The sequence below is a fragment of the Ammospiza caudacuta genome, chromosome 8, assembly GCF_027887145.1.
Source record: "Ammospiza caudacuta isolate bAmmCau1 chromosome 8, bAmmCau1.pri, whole genome shotgun sequence".
Lineage (NCBI taxonomy): Eukaryota > Metazoa > Chordata > Aves > Passeriformes > Passerellidae > Ammospiza > Ammospiza caudacuta.
Genome location: NC_080600.1, coordinates 38,190,066 through 38,214,215, shown reverse-complemented (window position 1 = coordinate 38,214,215; position 24,150 = coordinate 38,190,066). Strand labels below are relative to the sequence as shown.

At 41.9% G+C, this 24,150-nt stretch overlaps 1 protein-coding gene across 1 annotated transcript in view; it reads right to left on the bottom strand.

Moving 5' to 3' along the window:
* Positions 1 to 24,150, bottom strand: part of THSD7B (thrombospondin type 1 domain containing 7B) — a 245,473-nt gene that overhangs the window by 172,704 nt on the left and 48,619 nt on the right. Inside the window, exons 3-5 of the mRNA XM_058809582.1 lie at positions 20,578 to 21,373; positions 12,039 to 12,293; positions 5,475 to 5,644 (exon numbers count right to left, since the gene is read on the bottom strand). Of these exons, the coding sequence (XP_058665565.1) occupies positions 5,475 to 5,644; positions 12,039 to 12,293; positions 20,578 to 21,373 (1,221 nt within the window). The remainder of the gene's footprint in view (positions 1 to 5,474; positions 5,645 to 12,038; positions 12,294 to 20,577; positions 21,374 to 24,150) is intronic.

Genomic DNA, 24,150 nt, shown 5'->3' with positions numbered 1-24,150 from the left:
CCAGGCTGGATGCTCCTGTTGCTGCACCAGGAGCAGCTCAACAAAGCTTTTTTCACACCACTGCTGACCATTATTTCTCTCCCTCCTACAGTCCTAGTCAAGTTTTCTCATTACTAATATATTCTAACCTATTCCTTTTCAATTTCATAAACCAGACAAGGAAAACAGGATTTAAACATCAAAGTCCTAAAATTCTAATTTCCGTAGAGCAAATTAATCTTCTCATTCCTGCAGTTTCACCAGCATAAATTTACCACCAAAAAAAAAAAAAAAAAAAAAAAAAGTGTGCATTTAATATAGTGCTCACACTCCACACAGGGTTCACTCCAACAGGGCATAACCTGCATCAACTCCTAAACTCCACAGGCAGCTTATCTTCATCAACACAGTCCTTTATATGCAGGATGTACATCCAACATGCAGGATGGCAAAAGCCATAAATGACAACAACCTGCACAACCAACTCCAGTTCCTGAAGAGCTGGACCTGGTGCTCCACAAGATCCCTGGCACCCAAAGGGATGGGGGCATGTTTAAACTGGGCTTTCCACTGGCACTGTCCCCTTCCCAAAACCAGAGTTTACTGAACATGCACCAGTTTGAAACACTAATCCCCCAGGAGACACACATTGGAAGGTCATGATTCAGAGCAGAACAAAGAACTAGCAGGGAAAAAATTGAGGCACCCTCATTAGGAAACAGAGCAAAGGAGGTAACACAGTACATTTTGGAGCTAAAAAAGACAATAGGACAGAAAGGGAGGAAAATAAATAGAGAATAACATATCAAGAAAAGGACTCCTCAAATCAATCTCTGTGCAAGTCTAAAAAGGCACCAATATCTGAAAATCAAAACACAAGGCCAAAATATTTCCCATATGGGAATCAAGAAGAGTCTGAAAAAACTACTCATCAGATAAGAAAGGAATAGGCATTTTTGTCTATCAGCAGTAGGGAGAAAGTTCAATATTTTGAGGAAAACAAGAATGCATAAAGGCCATAAAATAATCATTTTGAGACTCGTAGAAGTAGGACTTAGATGAAAGTGCAGGGGACCAGTTTCAGCTTCAGACCATTTTGTGATTCTGCCAGTAAAGGGGCTTGTAAGACAAAACTACATAAGGGAATACACAGAGGGATGGATCAGAGAGTAACCATTAGACCTGAACAGGTACTTGAGGATTTTCCAAGTCCTCAGCTGTAAACAGACTAAAGGAGGTTTTGCTGCTACAGCTGGCAACACACAAGTTTATAAAAAACCAATCTGATGTAAAATGAACCAGGTGGAATTTTATCCTAAAAATAAAGCAAAAATTAGGATAGGCTGGGGAACTGCAGGGGAGTAAGGCAAGGTACTATGCCTGCTAACAGGTGAGGGTTGAATGTCTCTCAAAGGAAAGAGGAATATAAACATGATAGAGACTTCTGCACAAAATAGGTTTGAAGGGTAACACTAAAAGCTATCCAAAAAAAATGAAGGCACAACTGTGTCACATACCTGCTATTGAAATTAAAGCTCAAATAAAAACAAATATATGGAGACAAATATGATGGAGAAAATCATTAAGCAAAAAAAAATGTAAACAAAACTTTAGAACCTTGTACAGGCATGAGAATTTTATGTGGCTTTTCAGATATAATAACAAAGATTAAGACGACAGGAACCTGCAATGATTTCTGCTGAGCAGCTAGTAAGAGATACATTTTATTAACCAAATTTACTATTCAGAGTAAACAATAAAGAAGATTCAAGGAAGCAAAGCCTTACTTCACAAAGGTCTTTTCAGTCCTATAATTAAAACTTAAGCAGACAGGCTCCAAAAGCACTCTAAGAAAATTCTGAGAGCAAGACGTGAATTTGATTTCATTCAAACAAGTAAAAAAGGAAAAATGTCAAGATATATAAGGCACAAATTTTATGAAAGAATGACAGGGCAGACAGAACCCTAGTTAGAAAACTACAGAAAATATGGAAAGAGCAGCAATCCCAGCTACTAGAGACAGCAGGTAAGTAGTTCAGAGAAGAGAGGAAATACTTCTGGAGTATTTTATAAAGACTGCCATCTCCCAGAATACTGAGAAAGAGATACAGTTTCCAGATAAAGCCAAAAAGGAAAATTCATTAGAAAACAGAAGGATACTCCCTGGTCTTCAGAAAAGAAGGTAAAAAAATCCTGAGGTAGAAAATTAAATCTAGGAACTACATAGGTTTACTAACTTTTTGAACATAAATACAGACACCAGTCCCAGATTCTAAGAGAAATTCTCATTCCCATATCAGTGGAATAATTTATTGAGAGCAGAGTTGTACTACCAAACAAGGAGAGGTTTCATAAACAGATTGTTGCATAATATTCTTGCCTACCAGATGTCTTTTTTGTTGGGGATTGCTAGTTAGTGATATTCACCCAGATCAAAATTTATTATGGAACAATATATTTCAGATAAAATTTTATAAAACCCCAAAAATCTTTTCTCTTTTTGTAAGCCCACTTATAGAGGAGAAGAAAGCATGTGTGTCCTATGGTAGCAGTGTCTGGCTTTGAAAATAAATTAATGACGTGCATTTCTACTTTGCTTAAGAGAGTTTTCATAGGAGTGAACAGACTTAATTTTAAAAAGAAGTACAAAGAAGGGTGGTCACTACCATGCCTACAGTTTGTTCCAGAAATGGGATTCCAGGCACAGGGATGAAGGAATATCACAGTTGAAGGGCAGAAAGGGCTGTACCACAAGCAGCTCACTTGCATATTCTGTGCTACTTTTTGTGCAAAATGTGTCTCCTCTTTAAAAGCAACATCATTTCAAACATGCAGATTTGCTACTTCCATCTCTGGAATTACTAGATTACAATCTCTTTGTGAAAAATTAAGCATTATAAATTCAAACATGTTAAAATTCAGTGAGATACTTAAAGACAGCAGGATCTGTAAAAGGTAATCATGTTAAAGTTCAGCCTAAATTAACAAAAGCCTCCCAGGGGAGGAGGGATTGGACTCCTTGGACAGAACAGTCAGCATTAAAACCAGCACAGTCTCTTCACTTAGGGTTACCTACATTCACAGACCTCTGAACTGCCCAGCACTTTACACATTTACCAATGTAAAATGTAAATTCAGCTGTAACAGCCTCAGAATGCAGGAATATTACCAAACACTTCAAAGACTGCAATATCTTTTCCTTCCAAATACTCATATTAATAGTATGAACATCCTCCTCAAGGCTTATAAAACATATAACTTCACTTGGAACAAGACAGGGATTTCTTAGTTAGGTCACCTCTTGTGGGAGAAAAATATGAAATCTTATCAATGCATTTCTTAAAGTAATACCTGAGTGAGAGTTTTCCATTTTCAGTATCTTCAAGTTGGAACCTTATAATCAAAATACAGAAAGATTTCAGTCGACTTAACCTTCTGAACAGCTGATATATAGGGCTCAAGGAAACAGGCGCTCCCTTTCCAAACACACATTTTAATAAAAGAAGAAATAGATGGGAAGACTAGGCAAATAAAAAATGGGATAGACATCCTTGGGGGATAAAAGAGCTTTGAGCAGTATGTATAAACACATCACAGATGGTACCTGTCTCCAACTAGGATTCAACATATTTTATCCCAGAATGCTGCTGGAGAGACCACAGGACAAAATCTTCTTTCACATATGTCATTGGGCCCAGCTCCAAACTCTCTTTGGAAGTAACCAGAAGAATAACAACTGTGATGGATGGTAATGTTCCATTAGACTTGCTTGTTTGACTCCTGAATGATCCCTTTAAGGACACTCAAGAGGTGAAGAATTACTGTGCTTTTGATGATAGCAATTAGACACTATATTTGCTTATACATAGAGAATTAATTTCTTCATCTTCTCATCACTGAAAAATTGGTACAGTAAAAGATGAGATAGTGATAAATAAAAGCATTCTGCCAGTTCTGACTGCCAAAAGAAAAAAGCAAAAAAATATGTAATTCTTTATTTATTCAAAGAACAAAAATTAGTCAGCTAGTAAATGAGACACTGAATATCACTGGATGAGGAGGGATAACAGGGAAGGCTTTTCCTGCTCCATTTGCACGTCACTGTGCTGACAGTAGATGGGATTTTCATTTTTCAAGCACTACTGTACATCTGCACTACTGCTTTGAAATTACAGTAATAGTTTATAACTAGTACAATTGCTCTGCACAGCTGGGTTTTTCCAGCTGACTATATGAATATTTTTTTAAGATTAGAAGTGTAAATACAAGGAAGAGGTATTGCATGGTTTGTGGGGTTTTTTTAGTTGAGGAGAGGGCTGGCAACTTTTAAGCTGAACGGAACTTTGAGCAAGGGAAAAATCTGCAGGTGGGTCACACACTGGGTATGCAGCACCACTCTGGTCATGAGATACAGAAATGCTCAAGGAATTCAGAGACGCTCCTCTAGTCTTGCTGAGAAATTCACAATTCTGACAAAGAATAAAGTGTGAATGAAGTCAGTTCGAGCTCTCTGCTCACCAACCTGCCCCACAATGGCTGCAAGGAACACAGGAAGGCTCAGAAGGATGAAGAAAGTCAATAAATGCCACACAGCTTTTATCAACAGCACTTTCCAACTCTGAAAGTCCACACTTGTTTGGAACAAGAGAGAGGAGTTGTGCTGGGAGAGCACAGGAGTGCCAGATGTCTGGGAGAGGTGAATCAGCCACTGTGCATGGACTGAATAGAAATTAAAACACGTCTGGTTTTCCATGACCTCAGAGTATGAGAGGGATGCTGGGACACACACTGGGCATCCAGGAAACTCTTGCTTCTCCTCTGTAAGTAAAAAATCTAAGATACAATATTGTGTTGTTATTATCTTACATCTCTGCTCAAAAACACATTCTGCAAGAGCACCACATTGAGTAAATAAAACAGCCTATGATGAATTATTCATTGTGAATCTGTAACTACTTATTATTCTTCTAAAGGAAATATAACTCACTTCCAGTGTCCAAAACCCGTCTGTCTGCTCAAAAGTTGTGACAATATTATTTTTGCTTTCCCCTTCAAATCACAAGAAAGATTGTGTATCAACCTGAAGCAGAGGCTAAAGCCATATCCAGAATGGTGTGTGACAACTTGTTTTATATTCTGAACTAAGACTACACTAGAGATAAGAGCACTCAGCTACCAAGGGGCTGGGTTTCCTGATATATGACAGAGGAAGAAAAGTCAACTCCAAGCATAATTTAGTTCCTTCATCCTTTGTAACTCTCCCAATGAAGCAAACAGCAGAACTGGCAGCAATTCATCCCCGGAGGCTGCGGCTCCTGGCAGCTCCTCAGGGCTCCCTCTGGTGCCCACAGCACCTCCCTGTGAGAGCATGGACACAAGGAGGGCACCAGCAAGCCAAAGGCTACCAATGACTCCACGTTTTTCACTTTTTTCTTGCTGTTTCTCCCACTGAGATGCACTCAGGCCAGCGTTTCAGAGCGACCCTGCACACGCACCCTCCTTGGGCCGGTGTGTCCCCAGCTCCACGACGATCTGGGCACAGTACACCACCCGGGTCTGGATCCCACCTCCACAGAGCCCTGCCTGCTTCTGCTGATGAGGGTCCTGCTGGTCAAGGAGCAGAGACACTTGGCAAGCTTTCCACTCAGAAGTCCTCCAGGCAAACCTTTGGAAATAGAAAGAGAACAGGTAAAATTAGTTTTTGACAGACTACAGGAAGGGAGAGGTACTTAATTAGATGACAAAATACAATTGGTTAAATCTTTGTAGCAGCACTTTCCTATCCAAAACAGGGAATGTTTGGAAACATTTTGAGTGTTAAATTTACATAGGTTAAGTATGTGCTATTTGTCTGGAGCACTTGTGTAAAACTTTTGACAGAGCACCAATCTCCAAAGCGTTCTGAAGCACTAAATCATCCTGACAGCACCTTTGAGCACAGAGTAAAAAATGAGTGAAGATTAAGAGGTTTGATTAAGTGTGAACAGTAGTTTTCAAACATGTGTCTCAAAGCACTAAACCACCCCTCTCTGCCAAGAGCTGAACACCTCACTCTGAAATGCCTCTAACAGCTGAAATCCTGCATTTGTAATGGAGCTCCAAGCACTTGCAGCTTTTCCACAAGGGGTACCTTTCTATGTGCCCAAGGTCCTGCCAGTTCCTTCAAGGGATTGGCTAAAGCATCTCAGTTAATTCCATTTTCCACAAGTTGTGAAACACAGAAAGCTCAAAACAAAAAATACTTTCATTCTATGTTCCACTCACACCTACAGAGCATTAAAGGTTCTCAAGGAATTACAATATTTTGGGACACAGGTAGGTGAATGCTGTACAGACAACAGTTGTTGGTGCGTATCAGTTTAAATGACAAGAAGAACTTATTAAAACCACAGGGAAAACAGTGCTATCTATCCATGGAAAGCAGAATTTATTTCCCCATCATGACTGAAAATGCAGAGCATACTTCTAACACAACTGTTTCCACAGGCAGAGTTCGCTTTGATTCACAGGTCACAGTCTGAGAGGAGTAAATAAATAAGAGCCCAAAGTCTTCCCAAGCTTCCGAAACACAAATCTCAGGCAATACTGTTTTTATAACCAATCTGTTCACACTTGTGCTGCTTTATGCCTCCACTCCTCTAAATTTCCTAGTTTATTTTTACCACAGAATCTTTGGGTTTTGTGTAATGTAAACGATGTAAAATAATTTCCTTCCTTTATTCTCAAGACAAATACTCTCTCCTTTTACAGCAGATCCACAGTTGTTAAAACTACATATGTTCCTTAACTGCTGACTGATCACTGTAAACTCAAACACAGTGGGGTGTCTCTGCACAAAAAGCCTTCCACATCATAATTCTGTTTATTCTCCACAGTATCTGCTCCTGACAGCTATGGCAAGTAAACCTGCATCTCAAAACTATATTAAAAATAAACACACTAGTTAGAGTACACATGTTCTCTTAACTTACTTTGTGAATGAATTTTTTTTGTGAATGATTTTTTTTTAGCACCAAATTTTGTAACGTATTCACAAAAAATATTTGTGAATACTGCCAATTACTTGCATTTACAGGTACTGTTCAGATGAGCTGTCATGCTCTCTTAAATAACTCACAGCATCTTGTGCAAATCTGGATACAGTCACAGGGCTCATTACCCCCAAAGAAAATAATGAAGAGCACACTTTTCACATGACAAGTATCAAATATCTAACTCCCACAACATATAAAGAACAGTCATGAATTCCTCTTCTCACTAGTTCCTTTTGGGAATTCCTAATCCCACTTCTTGGGCCTGCAGTGTTAAATGCAACCATAAAGGCAATGAAGAGTGCTCTTCAGCAAACACCAGGTGAAGGGGATTCCTCCTCCACATCCCTTCAGAAATCTGTGCTTTTCAGGTCTATCTTTGAAATTAAAATCTTAAATATAGAACACATGCATCTTTCCACAGCCATGGAAATAGTTGTTTTAAGGAAGTATTTCTTAAAACAAAAACGGACTAAGGTAAAACTCATTATCAATATCTGATTTAGGAAGTCAGCTGTGAACTCTGGATCCTAAAGACTCATTTCCAGAGGTGTGAGCATCTGCTTCTCCTATTCAGTGTGAGCTGCAGGAATTAACACCTATGAAAATTAGGCCATCGGTGATTAAAATTATGCAAAATAACTAAATCTGAGCTCAGAGAGATAATTAAACTTCATCAACTCTTGAATTAAAAAGAAAAAAAAATCCTTTATATATTCTCAGAGTAACTTGTGTGAGCATGGGCAAGGACAACCCTCCAGAGCACCACTGGCACCAACTCCAAGCCTCAGCCCTGTCTGCTCCTACCTGCACATGTCCAGTGCTCCAAAAACAAATCCTGACCTCCAGGCATAAAAAGGGACACATTTCCATGGCCATTAACAAGCCCACCAGGAGGTCAAAGGGCCGAAGGGCACTGCCCAAGTGTAACTCCAGAGCCTTCTAGCACAGTTCGCTGCACTTCCTCTCCAGTCTTTACTACCTCACACCAATACCTTATCTTTAATTTGGGCATAATAAACCTCATTTACAAAGTAATACCATCACATCTGTATCTCAGAAACAAGCCTTTTTTAAAGAATCAAGTCTTAAAACATTCCCATTTTCCATCATTTAACTTCTGAAAAGCTTTGAATTTCCAAGAAAGCAAGGAGAGTTTCTGCTATATCCCTGTCTCGTAACGTAGCAACCACAACCAAAATGAATGATATGAAGACATAATCATAATTCTGGAAAATCTATCTATTCCCAGTGAACATGAAAGCAACAGATCAAGGATAAAAAAGATATAATACATTGTTTTAAAACTCATGACTTGGTGACAGTTATGAAACAAACAAGGGCTCAATATCTTTCCGATTTACAGCAACCTCTCGGTCTCTTTAGTCTGCAGGACTTATGCTCTTAGTGTTTACACAAGTTTTATACCTGTATATACCCATTCACTTTAATTGAACTATCCCAAATTTATATCACAATAAAAGAAAGTAGAATCACCTCCTATGTGTTTAAGCTTTTTAAGCACTTAATCCTTTCAGAACAAATAACCAAAGGTAAAACAAAGCACAAAGCTCTGGAGTCTTATATGCAGTTAAAGTGTTTTATTTTCTTGCATTTAGACTATTGATTATAGATGTTATTGTAAACTTCAGCCATAAAATTAAAAGCTCTTCCCATTTAACAGCAAATTTACACCTGTGCCACCTACCTGTGATGGGACCTTTAACTTGTAGCTTTGCCATGGGCATAGAGGTTATATTTAACTGAGCAGTTCTGAGGCTTAAAGTATTTTTGTCATCTCTGGAGCCTTTTAGGAGACTGGAATATAACTTCACCCACCTCCCTCTGAGGAGTACAACTCTGCAACCTCTTAAGATGCTGCTTTTTTATGTCAGTGGATGAAGCCCACAGTGTGTACCTCCATGCAGTCAGGGGTGCTCTCTGCCCCTGCATTAAAAACAGCCTCTAGAAAATCATAAAAATCACAGACTGGTTTGGGCTGGAAGGGACCTTGAAGATCATCTCATCCCAACCCCCTGCCAAGGGCACAAACATCTTTCATTATCCCAGGTGGCTCCAAGCCCCATCCAACCTGGCCTAGGACACTTCCAAGGTTGGAGCAGCCACAACTTTGCTGGGCACCCTATGCCAGCGACTTACCACACTCACAATGAAGAATTACCTCCTAATATTCTTCTAAATATAATATTAATTTCTTCTTAATCCCATTCCTTCTGCTCAGCAACTTGTTCTGGTCTATGTCCTAGCCCATTCTCTTTGCTGTGGCTGAAGCATGCTGTGGAAAATTCTTGCCCTAAAACTAAAGACTACTTGTTTCCAAAACAACCTAAAAAAAAAAAAAAAAAGAGATGTTTTCTAGGAACTTGGAAAGTAAACAGCAGTCTTACCTTAAAGGATTTAAAACCTAATCTGATTAGGCAAACAGAAAAAAAGAAGGAGTGGTTTGTGTTGAGACCAGGCAAATGAAGGACAGCCTCTTTCATTTCTGCTACTGAAGCTCCTTAAAGTCATCATGATCATTTAAGAGGTAAAAAGAAAAGATCATTGTTTGGTAAACCTTAGCAAACTACAGATGAAATGGCATATATTTAATGGGGAAAAAGCATAATTTTCTAGGTATTACCCTACAAATAGAATGTGGTCAAATAAGGAGAATGGAAACATCTAAAGTTTCTTGTATTATTTCACAAGGATTAACGCTACATCTCTATGCCTGGAAAGCTACTGATTTCCAATCTGAGCTATTTCCAGTAGCTCAGTCACCAATTCCCAAGGACCAACACCAAATCACCAGGCTGCAAACTGAAATATGGACCAATAGCAACCTTTACCAACTGCTGAAACCTAAATAACATACATTTTTCTTACTTCTATTCATTAATACAAAATCCTGGTCCCCACAGCTTTACATCCAGTAGACACAGCACATACTGCAATATTATGGATTTTCATTCTCGCTTGTTTCTTATACAGAGTGAATCAATCAAAGTCTAGTAACCAGGCACTGCTGTAAAATTCTTCTGCACAGTGTGAGAAGGTCATAGCCTACCACCTGCATTTTGAGATATTACATCCCTAGAAATAACTATTAACTAAATACCAGAGTTGTACTTTTTAATATTTTCAGCTAAGTAGCTCTATTAACCTGCAAGTTTAATGTTATTTTTCTGAGCTAGCACATTAGAGTTCATCCTCACTCATGCAGGTGCTGCCCTGGAGGTGCTGCCTCAAGGTAGGGAGGCATAATGGGATGGGGAAGGTTTCAGAGCTCACAGGCTCATGAAAACCTGGGCATAGCAGCAATGCACTAAAAGAACAGATTTTCCTTCTATACAGAGAGGGAGGCACCTACAAAAATTATCAGTGGTTTGCAGGTTCTCACCTTTTGTGCTCTCCTGGCTCTACACAACCGTCTGCCCTTCAATACAGTGCAATGTCAAAAAGGGGAAGTGAGAAACCAGGGACAGACCCACGTCTGTTCACTCCCTGATTAACTTCCAGCCAGTCTCCCCCCATCAGGAATCACCTGCACCCACGCTCCTGTACAAAATCAGCAAGACAATGTGTTAATCTATTGTCTTTGAAATTGATGTGCACTTGGGCAGGAGCAAAAATCACTCTGTAAGAGCCTTTCCTTAGAAGGTAATCAAGCAACAGAATATTTTTTTATACTTCCTCTCTTCTGCTAGCAGGGTGCATAAAAATGATCAGCATTTGATTTTAAATGAGCCCAGTGATACAGAGACACTTTTACAGGTGATGCCTTTCTAAGAAATGTATCTTGCAAAGGCTTTATAGAAGGTTTTGGCAGTATCTGGCAAAAGCCCCAGAAACTCATGACTTGAGCACTGAACAGCTCTCCTATTAAACACACTCATTCACAGACAGGGAGATTTTTCTGCATGCATATAAAATTCTATCAATCCCAAAGCATTTTACAGTCAATCTCAGAGCATGTCTCATGAAAAATCAAGCAACATTTCATTTTCTTAGCAAAGCACACTATCGAGCTCCTCTGCTAGCCTGGCCAAGCATAATGGACTTGCAGACCAGAAAGGTGAGATCCTCTCCTTCACACCACAAACCAAGCAAGCTCTCAGGGACTGCAAAGTTTCCCATTTCAAGAAGCACACAAAGGGAAGCTGAGTCCAATCTATTACCTCTGAGCAGTTCCCATCTTCCTCAAGCAAGACTGGGATTTTTTTATGAGGAGATGAAGATGAATCATTAAATCTTATGTAAAAATTAAAATTTCAAAGCCAATAAAAGCTCAGCCATGGAGACCTGCCCAGTCTCTGCACAGCTGATGAAATTCTCTGAAACAGCAATCAGGACAAAAGCCATTTAGAGAACAAGAGCGACTGCTCTCAGTTTTTAAAATATGATAAATGTGAACTACATATGAAATGTAAAGGGGCCAATTCAAATTTATTTCTACATATAACTGTAATTATTGTAATGGGAATAATGAAAATAGCAATAATTAAAAGAGCATTAGACCAATAATCACAGCTAACAATGACCAAATCGATGATCTCTCTGACACGGAGAAAGCACCACTTGCTCTCCATGCACAAACCGAGCAGGGAGGAAATGCAGGGGCTTCTTTACTTCCAAAACCTGGGGGAGAAGCATCTCTGGCTATACCTGCCCAGTCTCTGCACAGCTGATGAAATTCTCTGAAACAGCAATCAGGACAAAAGCCACTTCAGACAGCAAGAGTGACTGCTCTCAGTTTTTAAAATATGATAAATGTGAACTACATATGAAATGTAATGGGTCCAATTCATGTGTAGAAATAAATTTAACTGTAGTTATTGTAATGGGAATAATGAAAATAGCAATAATTGAAAGAGTATTAGTAACCATAAATAATACCAATAATCACAGCTAACAATGACCAAATCGATGACCTCTCCAACACAGAGAAAGCACCACTGGCACCCCTCTCCATGCACAAACCGAGCAGGGAGGATCTGCAGGGGCTTCTTTACCTCCAAGCCATACCTGGGGCAGGGCTGCAGCGGTGCCTTCCCTCCTCCGGTGCAGGCCTCCCTCTCCTCCAGCTCCGGGCAGGGAGCCCCGGCGCCCACGGGCACGCTCCGCACGCGGCGGCGCCGGCTGCGCAGCCCCGCGGCCACGCTGCCCCAGCCGCAGCTGCGCCAGCAGCGGCTCCACGGCGACCACTCGGACGTGGCGCAGTCCTTGGGGATGACACAGGACCTGGAGGTCACGGGGCTCGCGGGGTCTGGCAGGCAGAGGCTGTGGTAAGAACACAGGACAACAGCTGAGGAGGTCTTGCTTAATGAGATTCTTTTCTATGCCATACTCCCCAAAAAGAAATCCATGGTCATTCAGTCAGAAGATCTACACCGACACCAGTGCAATGGGAATAACAGAAGTTCTAATGCAGGGCACATAACACAATTCCAATGAGCTCTGGGTGCTTGCATGCCGAGTACTTTGTAAATACTGTATCTCATTTATCTCGAGTTAAAACAGATGCACAAGGCATTATATTTGCCCCTGTGTAGCCAGAATTTCACAATTCGTCCTGGATGGAAAACAAAATCCAAGTCCAAGAGAAATACTGCCAGAGGTAACCATTCCAACATCCCACACAAAGGACTAGATGTCCTCCATCCATCCATCCATCTGAGCAACTCTGCTCTTTCAAAACCTAATTAATCCCACACTAATAAGAAAGGTCTCAGTTCCATGAGGCTGTCATCAAACATGTGCTGTCAAACAACGTCAGAGGGTTTTCTAACCTGTTAGATAACCAGAGACTCGGGAATGCTGCAAGTGGGGCTGGATTTTGGGACTCAATTAGTCCTGCTGACATCAGGACACGATCTCACTCATTCTGTAACTTCAATGGTGCCCTAGGCCAAACACAATGGAAAACCAAATTCCAAGGGGAACTAACTGATGAGATTTGGTACCAAGATACAAAGTCCCAGAACAACATTTTGAAAAGTCTCAAAGCTACAACACATTTTGACTTCTATATAGTGTTACAGGGACAGTGTAAACTGGCCTCAGAAATTAAGACCACACCTGATGAACTCAGTGTGAACTCTAATTCTTCTTCTCCAGCCTCCAGCTGCTTGTGGTCAAGGCTTTTGCCAGCTGTAAGGAGCAAACACAGGTACACTTAAAAGGTCTGAAATCCAGGGCTGCTGCCAGGGAAGCAGCCATTACCTCTCCTGCTATTCCTTACAGCACAGCTTGGCCAAACTACCTCCCTCTAAAGCAAACAGACTGGGGCAATCATGTCAGGATTGCTGGGCAGCCTCATGGGGAGAGCAGAGAAGGTAAAGGGCACTCACTCCCTTCTCCAGTCCAGAAATTGGTCCCCTTTTCACATTGGTCAACAGGAATATTCCCATTGAAGCACATCAAGTTTGACTAGAACCTCAATCACCAGCAAAATAGAGCATTTAGTGGCTTCTATTTGAACTTGAAAGTAAACAAAAAAAAACCCTGTAACAACTTTTTGTCTTGATTTCTCCACCCAGAATAAAACTCAGTAATCTCACAGGTGCTGTGAGGATGAATTTACTGACGCTTATTTAAACAACTTCAACAAGTACAAACAGCCTGTGATGTAACCCCTTCAAAATGAAACTATTCTTGCTTACAATTGCAAAACATGCCTCATTTCTCTACTACAAGTCAAATTGAACTGATTACAAAGCTATCTCTGGTACAAAATGTCAGTTCTATCAAAACAAGGTGTCCTGGAAAGTAATAATCATTATATAGGTACTACTAACACAGGGGTTTTGAGTGATTTTTGGAACATTAAGTTAGGTGCAGTCACATGAATGGCCACTTTATTTCCTTTTTAATATTTTTTCAAAAGGGGAGCCCCCTATGCTAAAACATTAACAAGGAACAATAATTCCTGATTTTCAGTAGATAAAACAGTAGAACATAAAAGACACTGTCCTAACTGATGGTACCAGAAAACTGAAGTTTATCTAAGAACACAGAATGGTGTGGGGAGGGAAGGTAACTGATCTTGCCTCTCAAAGCAATCAAAACTCCCCATTCAGATATAGTGTGAAGAGCAAAATCCACTTTTGGGGTTGCACCACTGCCAGAGAGATTTTAGTCCTGCCTGATCTTTACTGAAACACCAACTAAAACGTAGCCTTTAAAAATCTGGAGTCTTGGTTCAAATGATCTTTGCCAGTCCCAGTTCTTAGCCAGACAATACCTGCCCTAATGGATTCTCCAAACCTGTGCCAATCCTCTGGCTGGGAAAGCCATCCCTGCCCAGAAATCACCCTGCACTGGCAAAAGCCTTTGCCAGAGGCTGAATAGCTGTTCCTTTCCCTGAAAATCTCCCCCACTGCTCCTGCTTTAAAAGGCAAGATGCTAACTTTGTTGACCTCAAGGTGAATGAGACATGGAGCTGGCAATTTCCACCCTGTTCAAGTAGGCTTTTGAGGGAGAATTACAAGCAACTGCTGAACAGAAAGAAAATTAATTAACTTGTACCGACTCACTCAGAGCCTCCAAGTCAAATTAATTGTGACACTGAGCAACACAAAGACAAATGTAAAAACACTCTTTTGCATGAAATTCAGACACAGCCTTTCATGTCGCAGATGTATTTAGGATGATCTAATACAGATAAAGCCCAGACCTGGGAGACACTCGCTGATCTGAGGCTGCAAACCAGACACAGATTTGTGCTGCTGTGGCTGTGTCCAGACCAGCAGGGACAGGAATGAGGTCTTGGGGACAGGAGGTACTCTCTCAGCCCTGGTGATAGACTAAAATCAGTTTAAAACTGATTTTCGACATATTCATGTCTCAGGTTAGATCTTCTACTTGGGGGTCGATCTGGTAACAGTGATACAGCAGAGTACTGTAGTTTACACATTACACAAGTGCTGCTTTTGTGTGTTACATGCTTGGATTGACACTGTAAAAGCCCAGGAATTGTTTCCCAGCCCACACTGCGGTGTCTGTGGTGTAGGATGGATCCATTAGTGAGCAGCCAGCAGCAGCACAGAGCACAGCTCGCTCAAGTGGCACAGTGCCCTCTGAGCCTCTCGTGTGCTGAAGGGCAATAAACCACTTATTAAAGAAACACAAAGCACTAGGAAGGAAACCTACTCACGTCTGTTTCACACTCCCAGAGTGCTGGAGCAGAGCAGCAGAGGAGGAGGGAAAGCAGCCCAGGGTACCACCCTGACTGTGCAGCTCCACATCCCTGGGTCTGTGTAACTTCAGGCTGCTGCCCACAGAGCAGCACCACTGATCGCCTCCATCTCCAGCCACACACACACCCATGAGACACAGGAGCTGTGCAGCCCTGAGCTGAACAACACCACCCTCCCTCCTGCTCTGGACAAAAAGCAACTCACCAAAAATAGCACATTTTCCAACAGCTCAGTGCCTGTGCTACATGCCCTGCAGTCACAGAGCCATCACATCCACCACAAGGGAATGAGTGGGAACAGGTCCATCAGCTGGAAAAAGCAGCAACACCACCCTGGAGCTGAGCACCAGTAAATCAGGTTGGGCACAGCACAGGAGTCACTCCTGCTTCCCTTCCCAGCTGTACCAAGGCACTCAGAAGCAGGTGAGTGCATTTCCTTACGTTACAGGATGAGACAGGCACTTATTGTTAAACCTTTCACACTGAAAGCACCCTCTGCAAAGAAACTGGGCACACGAAGAAGCTGTCACCATGGCCATGCTGCTGGCACAGGGGCAGCACCAGGAGCACAGGGTGCCACATCCTCAGCCAGGCTCTTCCCAGCAGCTCAGGAAGGCTCCTGGGGAGTCCCATGCCTGGCCAGGGAACTTGTGTTCAAACCCACCTGCTGCAGAACAAAATAATCCTGAAGTGAGCTAAGTTAACAACCCATTTCCATTTTTCCTCCTTCTTCTTCTTCAGCACCGTCTCCTATTCTGTAATTAAAGACCCAGCCCTACAGGCTGCTGGAATTCACACTGCCTGCTCTTTGCACTTGGTCAATAATATTAACATCTCATAATGGACAGTCTTGCCATGCTTCTAACAGCATTAAAACACTTATTTCCCTTAGAAATTGGCAATCAGTGTTAACAGGCACACTTCTGAGAATTCCTAATACACTTCTGAGAATTCCTAATGTATTTTAGGGTCTTCAAATGCTGCCAGGACTGTTCTGGATACCATATATTCAATCTGTGCAGCAGAGGTTTCTTTGGCAGAAGAAACATCAGCCCCTTCTGCACCAGGTTGGTGAAGATGGGGAATATTTGCCTGCCATAAGCTTGACCTAAGGGAAAGGGAACTGGGAGACCTATAATCCAAACAAACATCAGTAAAGATGTCAAAGTTTTGGTGTTTCCAGAATTTAATGCACCAGATCCTCTGTTTTAATTAAAAATAAAATGCTGGCTTGCATTTGCTCTACCTTGGCAGACTCTGAGATCTTGGGGCTACAGAGGCAGCTGCCTCCCAGCACAGTCTGGGAGCAAGAGAAAAACCACAGTTATTATTGCACACCACTTCTAAAATCACTGAACCCCAGAATCATTAGGGCTAGAACAGATCTCTAAGGTCACTGAGTCCAACTATGAAGCCAGCACTGCCAGGTCCACCACTAAACCATATCCCCAAGTGCCACATCCACACACCTTTTGAACCATCCCCTGAGCAGCCTATTCCAGTGCCTGGCCACTAAATTGTTACTCATGGAAATTTAAAAAGCCACCACTGCTCCTTTGTTTCTTGTGCTTTTAAATAAAAGCAAAAGAAATGAGAGACAAAACTTTTGAAAAGAATATTCTTCTTCTCCAACAGCTCAGGGATTTGTTTTCAAGCCTGAGCACTGAGGCTTGATTCCTACATCTGCCAGGAGGAATGTGAACATAGAATTTCTCTCCCAGATCAGAATCACAACCATCAAATAGCATTTTACAGCACAGCATTTTCACCTCCGGACTGCAGAATTTTGTATTCATCCAGAGAACAGAAGAATGTCAACACTGAAACTGCAAATATTTTTTTCCTAAAAACCTACAACAGCAAAGTGGTTAAGCACAGTCCACCAGGAAATGGATAATGGAAATTTAAATTACAGAGGCAAACAAAAGAGTTGAATGCTGCTCCACCTCCGCTTTGACAGATGGGTTGTCCCTTGACTGAGTTTGACCTGAATTTTCACTTACAAAGTAAAGTAAACAGAGACCCAAATCCAACTCTATTATATCACTGTTGTCATCTTACACATAAAGTGAAGAGTTTAAGAAATATGTACATAAAAGACTCCTAATCCAAATAATAATAATAAAAAAATGCTTTTTAAGTGTTTGCTCCTGACTTTAACTTCTCAGTATGCTTAGCTGAGCACACACATCAGGTTAGAAAATCAGGTTAAATTTATTTAGAATTTCAATGTCTAACTATGCACATTTATTTTACCAAACTGCAATTTAGTATCTAACCTAAACAACCTTTTATTCAAAAAAAAAAAAAAGGAAGGAACTCAAGTGGCTTTGTCTCATTATTCTGTAGATTTTTACAACTGTGACAAGACAGGAAAGCAAAAATAGTAGCATTTTTCACATTTGTTTCTTGCATCTTTTTCAGAGATTTTTTATTTTTTTAATGCATATAAGTGGTTGTGTTTGAATCTGTTATTGAATGTAAGGCTTAAGGCAACACCATAACGTTTTTCTGAACTAAAATGAAACCTGAATTCTATCTGCAATAGTATGAAAAAAATTCCAACTTTTTAAATAAAAGAAGTCTTTAAAAGGTTCAAACCAGATCCATAACATCATTCTATTTTGATGTTACCCTTTTTATTTTCATGAATATAACGTTTCTACACCAAAATCGTTTCTGAGCAAAAGCAAACCCTCTCAAAGCCTACTGATGTTTGGCTGTTCAATTGTTGTCACTTCAGGTGTTTCCAAAAAGGTCTGTCCCTCCTTTCCTCTTCCTTTGTCCCTTTTCCTTCTCTTTAGAGAAATGCAGGACCTCCAGACTGAAAAGATATTTAATCAAAAACATCCCCAGCTCTGTTTCCCTGGCACGGCATGTCCAGCCTTCCCCATGCTCCTGCTCCTCTCCCAGTAATTCCTATTTACAGCCCTGCAGTCAGACACCAGCAAATTAAACAACCTTGGTAATAAATTGGGCATCTTTGCCATTTCATTATGAATTAGGAGGCAGGATGAGGACGTGGCCCCTCTGCTCTGGTGGCCCTTGGTGGTGGTTAGCTGATCTCTCCTGTCACCTGCAAGAACTGGGCACTGGTGGAAGGCACAGCCCTGGCAGACCAGCAGCTCAGAGCCCACTGTTAAAGCACATCTTGGGATATTCCTGTCCTTTTCCCTCAGTTTTCCACAGGTTTAATTTACAGCGGTGCTTGCTTAGTGAGCAACGTTAGTAAAAAAGGGAAACATCAGCCAGGAAAATGCAGGAGCACAAATAAGGCACTTCTCCCCCGGTTTACAGCAGACACTTGGCTGCCTGCCAGTCCCCACCACGGGGTTATGCAAATGCATTTACTCTTCTTTATCAGTAGCCAAAACACCACCGGTGCTGTACAGCAACATCTGTAAGATCGGGCTGCTCTTCACAAGAACGGCAGCAAATCTGCTGCACAACAAAACGAGGAGGACACCACCAGGGGATGCTTAAAGGGAGTCACTGTCAGGAGGATTTGATATCTGTGACACTCCAGCCCTGGAACCAAACAGGGAGTGGATTTTGGGCTGGATTTTTAGCTTTGAATTTTAGGCCCAAAAGGAGAAAGGAGAAGCGTGTGAGTGTCTGGATGCTGTAACATGACATGACCTTTCCTCCTCTACTCAATCAATGGGCTTTGCTCTTGCATTTAGAGTAAGAGTAAAGGATGGGTCAGGCCCGGCTCTGCAGTAAATCTGAGACACAAGCTCAGCAGAAAAAGACTGCCAGGAGGTGGCTAATGGAGCTGTACACTCCCAAAAAGGGGGCTAGATCAGCAAAAACCTCAGAGAGGAACAAGGAAAAAGACAGCTCGATCAGGGATAGTCACTAAAACTAAAACTCTGCACTGTCATGCAGACACTCAGTGTATAACACAGAAAACATTTATAGAAACTTTCCATTTCCATTATTAGAGCAAATATAGCAGTGAGTGTGTGAGGGCAGAGCAAGTGAAATTTTAACAAAATCATGACTGCCCTCTCAGAGCCTCTGATAAGAAATGAGATATAAGAGGCAGGAGAAAGCTAACAAGTGTTAACAGACATAAAGCTGCTGCTGGTCACGCTGTGGAATAAATCACAAGTGACTCCATTATAGTCAAGCAGCTACATGAACATAAAATCTGTATATTTAGAATCAGCATATAATAAGAGACGAGTAATAAAGTCAAGATGTTAGAAACTGCTGGAACATTTCACAAAGCCTGACTTTTTTCCAAGTGATAAAAAAAAATACTTCATACTTGGCTATGGGTGTAATAGAAGTGGGTAAGAAAAATTGTTAGAATTCATATTTTCACCTCAGTGTGTGTGCAAAAACACTGCAGAAATTAACAGGGGTAGAGAATTGGATGTAAAATAACCCCTTCTCTCTGCCATTTGAGTTGGTGCAGGTGCCAGGAGCTATGAATTATTGAGAAACAGATTGATTTCTGCAAAATTCAAGAGAAGGATTTTTCAAGAACTTCTAATATCCTTGAAAAACAGAACACAGTAAGATCTCCAGAAATTCTGACTTTCTCATAAGTCAATCAATTTATCAGTCATCTGTAGCTACTGGCACCTTCCCAAATCCAACCTGAAGTCAAACAGCAGAGCTCAGCTTAAATTTTTATGTGAGAAATAGAAAGAATAAATCTTTCCATTATTTGCTGAACATTACTCTAACCTTCACATTCAAATTACAGCAAAGCAGCCCATATATATATGGACAAAGAGTAATCATTAGATAAAACATTAGGTAAGAACAGAAATCAAAAACGTGTATCCAAGATGGACGTGCCAGTCACCTATGCTGTGCCAGCACCCAAGAGTTACATCCAGACAGGAAGGCTCCTCAATAAAAATAACAATCCCAGGTTTACTCACTGATTTCTTTCCAAAATATACCTTCTAGCACATTCACAATATCTGAGATTTATTTTACCCTGTATTGATTCATAAGAATGAAAGAGTTTAAGCTGAAGCAATCAGCCTCTTATACCAAATACATGCAGTACATGACCAAGAATGGATCCTCCCTCTCCCACAGCCAGGGCCCAGCAACAGCACAAAGTGATATATAATTCCATTTCCTCAAAACAACAAAAAAGAGACCCAGAAGAGAATTATTAAAAAATATAAAATGAATTTAAACAGTCACAAATCGTAGAAGAATGCAAAATCTTCAACATATGCTAGAAAGGAATTAAATCAAGAAAAGGCTCATAAAGAAAACACATTAAAAATTGCGTTTAAAACTCAAGAGCGGGATTCATTCACTGTGGCACTGCCAGGCAGAGCCAGGGCTCCATCACACAAAGGCAGCGGGGATGCCATGAGCGGGAATCAGCCTTACCTGAGCTCCACGTGCTTCCCATCGCTCCGCACGCAGCGCACCTGCCTGGTTTGGTACCCGATCTCCACCTCCCCGGCCGGCTGCTGCGGATGAGAGCCACCGAGTCCGGCCGCGCTTCGCTCTCCAGAGTCCGAGCCCAAATCCAGCATCGTCCTGCCCGCCAGCTCCGCGTCTCTAGGATGGGGCAGCCGGCATTGGCCCCAGGGGCCCAGGCGGAGGCTGTAGGTGTGCTGCTCCTCCCCGAGCGGACAGGCGGGAGCCCCGCAGGCTCTGGACTCCGTCAGGTTGGGGCACGGGGCCCCGCCGTAGAGCGGGGGAGCGATGACGGCCCGGGAGCGGTGCTGCAGGCTCCCGGCGCAGCCCGGGCCGCACGGGGACCAGCCCGAGAACTGCGACACGACGCAGTCCCGCGGGCAGGGCACCAGGCAGGCCTGCTCGGCCGGCGGCTGAGGGCTGAAGTGCTCGCAGATCTCGCTGGACACCGCGGTCCTGTTGAGCTTCTGCAGGCAGCGGACGCTGCGGCGCTGCAGCCCGTGCTGAGCGGTGACACAGGCCTCGGCCCCCGCCTCAGCGCCCGCGGCCGGGACCAGCCCGCACCTGTCCCATCCCGAAACCTCCCACTCGAACAGCTCCAGGTGCCAGTCGCACACTTTAAAGCACCTCCGCTGGCTCTCGGGTTTGTCCTGCTGGTCGCAGTTGGCGTGGAACGTGGTCCAGCCCTCGGCGTGGGTGCACCAGACGGCCCGGCTGCGAACGCCCCCCGAGCCGCAGTCCCCGATGCAGCGGCCCCAGTGACCTGCAAGAGAGGGGCTGGTGAGAAATTGCACACAATGCTGCCCTGCAGACCCTACTGACACCGGCAGAACGTCACACAACCACCAAGCCATCAACTCAGAGCGGTTTGGGTTGGAAGAGACCATAAAGCTCCTCTCATTCCAACCCCCTGCCATGGAACAGCTTCCACTGTCCCAGGGTGCTCCAAGCCCCATCCAGCCCGGCCTTGGGAACTTCTGGGGATGGAGCATCCACAGCTTCTCTGGGCACCCAGTGCCAGGGCCTCCCCACCCTCTGATTAAAGAATTTCTTCCTAACTTCTCACCGAAATCTTGCCTCTTTTAATGGCATATGTTCCATGTTGCAATATGTTCTCCCCTCCTGCCTCTTTTAATGGCATATGTTCCATGTTCCAATATGTTCATCCTTCTCCTATCACTATCTGCCCATGTTAAAAAATATAAATCATATATAGAATATAAGCCATATCCCGTCATGTATTAAAAAGCAAATAACTACCAGCTGGTCCCTCAAATTGGTTAAGTGCTTCCTAAAGGCTGCGAGTCACTTCTCCCAGTGTACTCAGATGGAGAATGTTTGGGGAGAAAAGAAAATGCCTCACAGTGCTTCAAATTAAAGGCGAGCCTTTAATTTCTGCAGCAGTAAAATTCATCCCAAATGAATATTTAATTTCATTTGTACAAATTAATATAAAAATGATCATAAAAGAACAATCATCTAATAGGAAAAGAAAGTCAAGTTAGATAAGAGGAAAATAGTCTTAATAGAGCAATTAGTCAACAGAATAAACTGCACTGGGAAGCAGCAGAGTCATCATCCAAAGGGATAAAACAGTGAGGATAAATACATGAAAATAATCACCCTCAAGGTACACTGAGTAAATCGTTTCCACTTGCAGCACGTGGTACTATGAGACGTGGCAAAGCCATCATTCAGGAGGAGAAATTAAACCAAAATAAAACCCAGCAATGTAGTTTTCAGTGCTGGAGCACACCAACAGACATACATAATTGTATGAAATTTACTTGAGGATTTACAAGTGAAAGCAATCAGACAAGGCTAAATAGAACAATTTGTCTGTGAAAATATTATTCAATAAAAATCCACCAAATCAAAAGAATACTGAGGGCTATAAAGTACAAAATTGCTGGCAAACTGAAGAGCAAAGGTAGAGAAAAGCACTCAGGCCGAATCTTAACTATTAAAGGGATTTTGATGATCCTCTCAAGGGGGTGTTATCTCGTTCCTAAGTTTAAAAACTTTCCAATACCTCATAAAAGAGCCATTTTGTTCACTACAAACATTGCATATGTAATTCTTGCCTGAAAATACACTGCAACTGCCCTATAGTTGCTATTTTCTCAAGGCAGAAAATGAACTTGCAACAAATAAGTCGATTTATATTAAGCAACGCTACTGCAGTCAGTTTTTTTTTTAATTGATTTTAAAACTACCGGAATCAGTTAGGTGTCCAAAAACACACAAAAACCAAAACCAGTCCCATGACAGCTGCTATTATAATCCCAGGTATTTTCTTCAGGCAATGGTGGTTTTGTTGGCAATCCCATTGTTCTTTCTCTGTGAATAGAGGAGTTGATCCTCCAGAGACAAGGGCTTGACACTGCGTAATGAAAAATGAAAATAAATAAATAAAAACTCCTGATGTTTTTATTTTTAGGAAAGGAGAGAAGCAGATAGGAACTGGATATAACTAAACTTCTTTTCCAATAGATCCCATAGTTCCTGTTCCTCCTGCCCCTTCTTCCAAGCCAGGGCTGCAGCTCTGCCCTCAGTCAGGCACCTTTGGCAGTGGTGGACAGGCTGGGGCAAGAGGGGATGGCAGAGTCCTCGCGGTTTGGACAGCTGCAGCTTTTGCTGAATCCCTCAGGCTATGTGCAGAAATCTGTGTCCTTTTAATGCCTCTGTTTCACACCAAAAGCCATCAGCCCAAGGTAAGGACTCAGTCATGACAGGTACCTTGAATGGGAAAAGGCAGCATCAGACTCTAGTGTGCTCTACAAGCTGTCCTACACTAATGACAGGCTTTCAGCAGAATCCAGTGTGCTTAAAAACTAAGTAATAAAAAAAAAAATTAATCTTTATATATGCTTTTGAAGTTCAGTTACAGGGGAAGAGGTCCATTGACAACTTAAACATTCATCCTTGGTACTTCACCTTGATCTAACAGAATATTCTTTTCTATTGCCACCAAGATTTGAAACCAGACATCAGATTATGCAAATACTGTCATCTAAAGGTAATAGTCAAAATTCAGACCTCAGATCCTGGGGGGCTTTCTATAACAGAGAAAAGTAACAATGATTAAGCATCACAACATAATTGTATCGTGAACTTATTTATTTCTGTGCAGCACTTCAGCAAAGGCAGTTTAGTTTTTAGAGATGTGGAAGTTTCTGTACAGAAAAAGTTCCATTTTCATCAGTTTTATTTAAAGCAAAAATTTTTTTAAAAATCCCTTTAGCATTAAACAGAACAAAATTTTACACATCAATAAGACCTTGAAACACATTACACCAGTCAAGGGTTTACAATTTCTTAAGACAGTGAATTGCATTAAAATAGCATTAACCCCCTCCCCCCACGGAGGAATGCCAAGCAGTTGCAGCAGAGATCACTCATCAAACCCAGCACTGCTCTTTCCCCACTGTACAGAACTCTCCTGGGTGCTGCTCATGAACTGCTCTACTCATGAACAGCAGAATGATCACTCAAACATTAACAGGATACAGAGACACTCAGCTGAAGCCAGAAAGCAAG